The sequence below is a fragment of the Eubalaena glacialis genome, chromosome 3 (genome assembly GCF_028564815.1).
Source record: "Eubalaena glacialis isolate mEubGla1 chromosome 3, mEubGla1.1.hap2.+ XY, whole genome shotgun sequence".
Lineage (NCBI taxonomy): Eukaryota > Metazoa > Chordata > Mammalia > Artiodactyla > Balaenidae > Eubalaena > Eubalaena glacialis.
In genome coordinates, this window is record NC_083718.1 from 156,393,962 (window position 1) to 156,403,092 (window position 9,131).

Genomic DNA, 9,131 nt, shown 5'->3' on the forward strand with positions numbered 1-9,131 from the left:
TTTCCTGGGCTTGAAGTTGGCATTCTCCCTTCCCCCTTTCCAACACAGGCCAGAGTCACAGGCCCCTCCCAGGGGCCCCATCTTCTGGCCAACAGTATGGCTAAGCCCCTACTATGTGCAAGGTCCTCCCTGGGCCCCAGAGTGGAATGATGCGGGCCCTGGAAGACTAGGACATGACCCTGCCTCAAGGTGACACATTCTAAGAATTGAGGAGACTGACAGGTAGAGGACAGACTGTAACTGGAGGCCAAGAAGGGAGAAGTTAATCCTGATAGACAGTTCTTCCTGGCCCCCGGGGCCCTTCCTTTCCTATTTCCATCACCACTAGGCCTGAGAATCAAACTTGCAGTTACTCTGTACGGACTGATCACGTCCTGAATGAAACGGCACAAGTCCATACAGCTGAGAACAGACGTGCCAATCCCTGGAGGAACGCAGGGGTGTTGGGCCCACCATGGTTCCCCAGGAAACCTTTGTAGTGTCTGAGAGAAACCACCCCTCCAGGACTTGCCCACCCTTCCTGGTGCCAAGGCCCTCTAACTTGTGTTAGAGCCAAGAAGCCAGAGCTAAGCTGTGTTCCAGGTCCTCCACGCACTCTCGAGGTGGGGACAGGAGCATTTGGGGGGAAGAGGGCAGCTGGCTCTGATATGAGGGTGGGGGAGCAAGGTCTCTGTCCCAGGGAAGCCCACAGGCTGATGGCAAATCCCACTTTGATGGGGGCAAGGAGAAGTGGAGGGGACATGAGAGGAAAGGGATTGAAGTTCTCCTAAATGCCTCTCATGCCCACATTAGGGTCAGACCTCAACCTTCCCAGGAAGGGAACTTCCCTGTACTTAGCACAGTTGCCCCAAACACCTCCTGGCCCCTCCACTTGTCTTCTCCATCACTGTCTCCTCTATCGGTACCCCACCCTATTCTCTAGCGTTCACTGTCTGTTCATCCAGTGATGCCTACTCTGGGCAGGCCCTGTGCTGGACAGAGGAAAGAATCAGACTGGATCTCCATCCTCCAGGGGTCATGGTCAAGTGGGAAAGATGAACAAGTAAACAGAAGATGACAACCCTATGGGACAAGTGCTGAGATACCAAGCCTGGGGCTGATAAAAAATGCTGGTGAGGCACCCCAGCAGCCTGGGGGCAAGGAAGGCTCTGGTGTCTGTTTTCCCCCCTAGACAGTAAGCTCTTTGAGAGCAGAGCCTGGGTCTGATTCATCTCCCAGACCCATCCTGTCCTTTCCCGGGTGTCTCCAGGATGCAGGTAGATTACTAGGCCATCCTGAGAGGGTAGTTATTTGTATGGGCAAGAATAAGCCTGGGCAGTCCTCACCCAGCGGTAAAGCTCACCACTAGTGTCAATCATGGAGGAAAGGCAATTCTCTAGACTGCTTGTGGGAAAAGTGTACTCAGGAGGTAGTAGAAGTCATTATTCCTCTCTCTGAGCCTTGATCTCTGGCAGTTATACCTGAGTTCCCAACCCTGGCTGCAGATCAAAACACTTGGGGGTGTTTTTAAATTCAGACTCCTACTTCCAATATGTTAATTAGGGTCTTCAGAGCTTGAGGGCCAAGGAATCTGCTTCTCACAGTTGATTCCAATGCAGCTGTCCCTTGCCCTGTGTTCAGAAAACTCTGGTCTACATCCCCATGAAGGCAGAAAACTAAGAGCTGTTCCTGACAATGTGTGCTAAAGTGGTCCCCACTGCCCTGAGATAACTGGGAAGGATGAGTCAGAATCTGAACCCAGGAAGATGCCTGGCTCCCGACCCAGTCCATAGGCATGGCAGGGAGGACCCCACCTCTGGGGTCACCAACTGTTTAAATGGTCCGTAGGTCTCTCAGGTGAGACTACTCATCCCTGCCTTCACTTCCATTTTCTGCCCTAAAAAAAGGAACCTTTATACTGCACAGAACAAAGAGAACACTGATTAAGCTCTAAACAAGATTGCCTAGTTGTATCAGACTATCCAGGGGTATTTTTCCCATGTTATCCCTGAGTCCTTAGCAGAGCTCTGTCTGAACCTTGGGCCTCAGAATGATGGGACAGAATGATGGCCCGCTTGGGTCCCAGCTTTCAAGTGCCCCCATCCCCCACCCCCACCTGATGCCAGCTTGGAATACAAGCGTGAGGGGGAGACCCAGTGGGAAAGATGAATGGGAACCACGGCTCCAAGGACTCCATTGTTCTGCCCAAGCATAAGGCCTCCCTCCATGACCCCCAGGGGTTTAGGCCAGTTTCCCTGAAGGTAAGGAGGCTGTTTTCTTCCTCCTTCCTCCTCCTGGTCACTTATGTCGAGGGCATGCCCGAAGAGCCAGTGGGTGGGGGGCCCTGGGAAGCTGTCCATAGCCCTGGCCAGCATCTGCCTCCCCAGCAGCAGACAAATGAGCTTGAGGAAGCCTAAGACCAAGATCAGTCCAAAAGCCCACAGGCTCAGCTGGGAGAGGCTCGGGGAGAGCAAAACAGGCACCGCGGCTTGAGTCACAGCCACCCAGGTTCCCACCTGCCTCCTGATGCCCTCAAGTTCCCTTATGCTATGAACCCAGGCACCGTGCCAGCTCCCACTCCAACCACGCCCTGCTGTCGGCAGCAGCTCAGGCTAGTCTGAGCTGCACAGGGCAGAGACAACAGCCCTCAAATTCACAGACAACAGAGGAGACAGCCTGGCTGATTTCTACCAAAACTCAACTGAAGAAAAACTAGACGGTGGGCTTCAAAGAAATGAGGCAATGGGTTTCCCTATTTGGTTCCTTAGAGGAGCAACCAGAAGGCAATTCTTGGTGTAATCATCAGCATAATAATGACCACCTTTTCATATAAGCTACCTTGGATGTTTCAGGCACTCTCTACACACTATCTCATTTAACCCCAACAAGGAGGTCATAGGTACTCACTCTTTAAACTCATTTTCCAGATAATGAAACTGAGGCTCAACTTGCCTGTGCTTTCTTGCAAGAGAGTTTCCACTGTCCCCTTCAACATGGACCACTGGGAGAGCTTGCATTTAGGCCAGCCTCATGATGCTTAAGTCCTTTTTTGTGAGGCACCTTCAGGGGCAAGATTCTAGCCCCAGAAGGGAGAGCTTGTGTCAGAAAAATGCCAAATCCACTCCCAAGATCATAGTACAAACTTGAACTTGGGAACATTATTTTCAGGGTGATGAGGAGAGATCATCAAGCTCAATGACCCCTGGACTGATGGAGTGAGGCACTTGGTCCCAGAGAGGGGCAGGGAATTGTCCAAAGGCTCATAGCAAGGCAGCAGCAGCTCTTAATTCCCCAAGCCAGGGCTCATGAAGGAATTACAAGTGAGGTTAGCTTGGGCAGAGCTCCATAAGAGGGAACAAGAAACAATCTGATTATGGTGAAGGGCATGGCTTGGAGGAGAAGAAAACATCAGGGGTATTGTGAAGCCGAAACCACAAGGAGGAGCATGCTGGGAAACCGGAATGTCAAGTGTTAACATGGAGCCTTGGACAGAGGAGAAAGTGGACTGAACTTTGTGTTCTGTGCTCCAAGCCACAGAGTGGGTGAGGAAAAAGGGTGGTTGGAGGTGTGTTCCAGGAAGATCTCCCCCTCCATGTGTGTGCAGTGGCTCTGAGCCGGCCTGGCATGGAAGGGGCCTGGAGCCCGGGTGGGCAATCAGGAGGAGGAAATCAGAGGGAGGACCAGCAGGGTGGATGTTGATTATGGCCTTAGAGGTGCTGCATACCTTCTCCTGCTAGAAGCACGACCCAGCACTCATGGTCTATTTGTCACACACCCTGCTGTCCACTCCCTGGCTGAAATCTGGCAGCCACCCACACTTCTAGAGCCAAAGAGAGGTCACCATGTTGCCAGAATCAGAGACTGGACAGCAGTCAATTCCCAAGCCCTGCTCCTACCAGCTACCCCTCGGGCTACCTTGGCAGTGTGATTCTTGGAAGACAAAATGTGCCTCCGTGGAGCTCCCACTGGCTCTGTCCTCAAGGGCCCAGTAGAAAATGTCAACTGTAAAGAAAAGCTTGGAGATAACCCCCTATCCAATAGTATGTGTGTTAAGGGGATGGAGACATTGAGCCTCTGCCTTTATCCAAATGTTTTACAATAGCTCTTCTCCTCCAGAAAGCCTTCCTCCACACCCTTCCTCCACTTCAGAAACACAAATGAGAGCCAGTCTTCTTACTGAGTCTGCAGCTCTTCTTGGATTTGTTCACTTTTTCCCTTGCAGCAGTTGTCTTGTTTTATCAAGAATGCTTGCCTTAGCCTCAGATCTACCCATTCTGCTGCAAGCCAGAGACTGAGCTAGTCTTTTCCCTCGTTTGCATGGCTGAGCAGAGGCAGACAAGACACAAGCACTCAGTGAACCCATGCTCAGGTGGATGAGTGAAAGGATGGATACCCTGGAGGGTTCTGCAGGCACCGAGTTTTGCTGGAGTTAGGAGAATATTGGCAACGTGCACCCACCTCACTGCCCCACTCTTACCCATAGCTCTGTAAATCTTCAAGGGAGGCTCTGTATCAGGGTTCTCTCCTCTTCCCCAGCACCCAGCATACAGTAGGCACTTAATAAATAATTGTTTGTTGAATGGACTTTGAAGGGATTGGCTATTATTGTAGGGGATGTGGGGAAGAGAAAGGGGGAAAAGGTTGATTGACCAAAGGCAAACTATATTGGAAATACCATACAGGTGCCCCTCTGGACAGTGAATTTGGCCCCTCTTGTGGCTGGGTCCCAGTGGCCGCTGCCTAGTGGGGAGCCCAGAGCTCACCCCATCCTCACCCTGACACTTACCTCAGTTTCCCGGGGATGTCAGGCAAATAGAGTGAGTGGTAAGTGTGAATTCGTGATAGGGGAGAGGAGGGATCAGATTACGTTCATGGGAAGAAAAGTTGTCTCTAGAACCATAGTTCTCCATCTTGGCTGCACACTGGAATCACTGAGAAAGTTTCAGAAACATCTGATGTCCTCGACGCATCCCTTCCTCTGAGCTTGCCCACCTCTGTCTCCTGTTCACATGGCCCTCTTCATGGGGTGGTGGTAGGGTTCCTGAGAGCATGGCAATGCTCTGTGCACGTTGCCGGTTTTCACTGCTACTCACTTTGGGCTACAGTCAGTGCCCAAAGTGAGTTGGGGGAGGCAGGGGAGATGGCTCCTCACCCTGGCATCCGGGGCTTCCTGATCTTTGTCAGCCCCGCTCCTTCCACCTGGGCTGTATTTGCTCACGGGCCATCCCAACCTGCTTTGGCTGAGTACCTTGGTCCTGAAAGTGTGAGAAGTAGGGGAGGGAAGTATGGAGTGTGTAGATGGGGAGGGCAGGAGGAATGCGAAGGGGCTAGGCTGGACTGAAGTTGGTTATTCTGCAGGCTCTGACCAGAGAGAGGAGGGGCCTTCTTCCAAGGTGTTCTGATCCACCCTAAGGATGGCTTTGCCACAAGGACAGCTAAGGATGCAGCATAATGGAGGAGGACTTGTCTTAGAATCTCTGATCTTCCAAGGACGCCAGACCCCAGCCCTTCCACCTGGGATGGTGTGGTACTTTAGGTTCTGGGTAAAACAGTGAGCTGTGTAACACTCTGAAAGAAATGAGTAAGAGACGCATCCCTGGGAAATATGGGGATAGTCTTGGCAAATGGGAGGAGAAAAAGAGGTGAGGGAGCAGAACAGATGAAACCCAGCAGACCTAAGTTACATACAGCAAGTGAATAAAGATCTGTCAGTGCCTGAGAAGATAAACATCAAAGAGGAGACCTGTGTACAAGAGAAGAGGAGCCAGCAGTGGTGCCAATTTTCTCCTATCAGTCATCAAACTGATTCATTCATTCACCAACATGCATGTATTGAGCACCTACTATGTGCCAGATGTTTCACTGGGTACTTGAAATAAAACGATAAGCAAGACAGACAAGGAGCTCACATCCTAACATTGTTCTGCCCCCCCCCCCCAAAGATTTCTCCCAGTATTCCCAGGAGCCTGGGTCCAGAACTCAGGCACTCCCCTGCCTGCCAGGTGACCCTGTTCCTGGGAAGATCACTTCTGTGTAAGCCCAGTAGACTGAAGACCCTTGGGTGAGAGTCAGAAAATGTGGGTTCTGGTTTCAATTCTGTGGTTCACTGGGTGACCTCAGATGAAACCCTGCTGCCCTTGGTGCCTCCGTTTGTCCCCTGTCAGTGAATCAGATGGTGTCTGGGGGTTCACGGGGCTTTGGTGAGGATCCTGAGATCATGGCAATGCTCTGTGCTCTCCAGGGGGCAAATGATGGTACCTCGGCTCCAGCAGCATTTATGCCCCATCTCACTGCCTCTCTGCCCACCTTTGTGCTCTGACCGTTTCTACAGCAGCCAGTTGCACACAGGTGTAGCCTGTTGGCACCTCACCTCTCTCATATCTCTCAGTTTTCTGCCCTAGGACGTCCCTGCAGCTGCCATGTGGGACACCCGGAGGGGTGTGCACAGCCCTGCCAGCACAGGTGCACACACCAGGTTGGACCAGACAGCTGACACCTCTGAGGCAACGTTTGACTGTCGGCGAAGGGGAATTTCCCCCCCTACCCATCTTGAGTTTTTGTGGCTAGACTAATAATAAAATTGATGCAAGACAGATTAACAAGAGAAAAAGAAACAAATATGATTCGTGCGTGCATACAGAGGTCTCATAGAAATAGGGCCTGAGAAGTGGCCAAAGCAAGCCAAAGCTTTTATGCTTTTTAGACAAAGAGACAGTGAATTTGAGAGGAATTGACAGGACAAAGAAACTTAGGTTTGGGTGCTTTATTAACAAAGGATTTAAGCCAAGTTTGGGCTTAGGTAGCAAATCAGTAAAGAGGTGAACTCTCAGCCCTGAATTCTCTATCTCTGGGGAAAAGGGCATCCTTCTACCTCCTCGTACAGGGAGGGCAAGTTTCACATGGGAGATTTATTTCCTGCTCTCAGGGAGACAGAGAGGAGAGTCAAAGTGGCCCCCTTACATACAGACTGTTTCTTAAATAACTTCAATTCAAAATAATCAGTATGCCACTGAGGCATGTTCTGGGGTGGGCTGCCCTGGACCCCAACATGACCAATGAAGAACAGGAGCTAGTGGATAAACAAATACCCTCCCCTCCCATGCCCCAGGCAAGCAATACTGAGGTGTAAACAGTCCCTCAGAGGGTCCCCGGCAGGGCTGAGCCCTTTGCCCCCAGTGGCAACCAGCTCAATAATACACCTCCGATTGGCTTTGCGTCCTCCCCTGGTCACTCTCTGCATTCTGGGGAGACCCAAGCTAAGACCTAGGGCTCTGTGCCTCCTGGTTATGTAACTGAGTGCATGGGCAGGGCTGAGATGACAGGGGTCGGAAGGCGGGGGGGGGGGCCTACATGTTAATTCTACATCCCTGGTTGCGCAGTGGTTAAGAATCCTCCTGCCGGGGAGAGCGGTGGGGGCGTTCGTAGCCCTCCCTCCTCCACCTCCGCCAGCCCCGCCCCACAGAGAGAGTCGGGCTCACGCCATCTTGTCCCCCCGCCCGCGCCCAGCCACCCTTTCCCATTAGACACGCTCAGCTCCCCTCCCCCCCCGCCCCTTTCCAAGCGTGTCCCCGGCCGCCGCCGCCGAAACCGAACCATCTCTAACCCCACATTCTCCACGCGCGACGCGCAGCCGGGTCTACAAGCGTTCCTAGAACAGAGATGAGCTATCTGGAATAAGGCCAGCAAGTGACCTGTCCATTTAAGCCACAGATGAATAACACTGCAGCCAGCCCAATGTCTACTGCCACTTCAGGTAGTGGAAGAAGAACAGGGAAGTCTATAAGCTTTGCAGCAGAATTGCAGAGTATGATGCGAGACAGAGGCTCTCCAGTGCCACTGCATTTGGATGAATCTAGCTGTGGTTGGAGAAAGTGCATCTTGCCAAAATATATGGGTTTTCTTTAGGTGATTCTAGGAGGCCTGTTCATGAAACAGCAGTTTTGGTAGAAGATGTAGTACACACTCAGTTAATTAACCTGTTACAGCAAGCTGCTGAAGTTTCTCAGCTTCGGGCAGCAAGGGTAATCTCTGCTGAAGATCTTCTGTTTTTGATGCACAAAGATAAGAAAAAACTTAGAAGACTGCTAAAGTACATGTTTTTCCGAGACTACAAATCAAAGATTGTCAAAGGCATCAACAAGGATGATCTTCTGGAAGACAAATTGAGTGGCAGTAATAATGTGAACAAAAGACGAAAAATCGCTCAAGACTTTCTCAACTCTGTTGACCAAACAGGAGAACTCTTGGCAATGTTTGAAGATGATGAAATTGATGAAGTTAAACAAGAAAGAATGGAGAGAGCAGAAAGACAAACTCGAATTACGGATTCAGCTCAATATGCAGAATTCTGTGAAAGTCGACAATTGTTTCTCCAGAAAAGCCTCCAAATTTCGAGACTGGTTGGACTGCAGCAGTATGGAGATAAAGCCCAATGTTGTCGCTATGGAAATTTTAGCGTATTTAGCGTACGAAACTGTGGCACAGTTAGTGGATCTGGCTCTTCTCATGAGGCAGGACGTGGTAACCAAGGCAGGAGACCCCTTCAGCCATGCCATTTCTGCCACCTTCATTCAGTATCACAGCTCTGCTGAGGGATCTTGCCTGAGGTCCTACCCAGACTCTCCTGAGAACACACCTCCTCCTACACCAAGCGCTCCATCATCTGCATCACAGCTCTCAGGGAGAACCACATCAGGATCCCTAGGGAATGGGAGTGCTAGACAAGACTCAGCTAAACAAAGGAAAAGAAAAAAGAGCATCGCGGCCTGTGGTGTTGAGGCTTACAGCAATGCCATCCAGTCCTGTCACATCAGAGAGGCCGTTCAACGCTACAGCCACAAGATTGGCCCCCTTTCCCCATTCACAAGTGCCTACCGCAGGAATGGGATGGCTTTTCTGCCCTGCTGATGTGACTGTGACTGCGACAACAGGAAAGGCAATGTTATATTAAGGTGATTTCTGTTCCCCTCTCTGGGCAAAATAAAATACAAGTTTACCTTCTCCGCAAAAAAAAAAAAAAGAAAAAAGAATCTGCCTGCCAATGCAGGGGACACGGGTTCGAGCCCTGGTCAGGGAAGATCCCACATGCCGTGGAGCAACTAAGCCCGTGCACCACAAGTACTGAGCCTGTGCTCTAGGGCCTGCAAGCCACA

At 51.1% G+C, this 9,131-nt stretch overlaps 1 protein-coding gene across 1 annotated transcript; it reads left to right on the top strand.

The window, feature by feature from the left end:
• The first annotated feature begins 7,606 nt into the window (after positions 1–7,606).
• On the top strand, positions 7,607–8,928 carry LOC133088611 (transcription initiation protein SPT3 homolog). Its single transcript, XM_061186624.1, is given in 4 exon segments — positions 7,607–7,790; positions 7,874–8,344; positions 8,346–8,585; positions 8,736–8,928. Coding segments are annotated over 4 exon segments (963 nt in total). The 5' UTR covers positions 7,607–7,689; the 3' UTR covers positions 8,887–8,928.
• Positions 8,929–9,131: the final 203 nt, after the last annotated feature.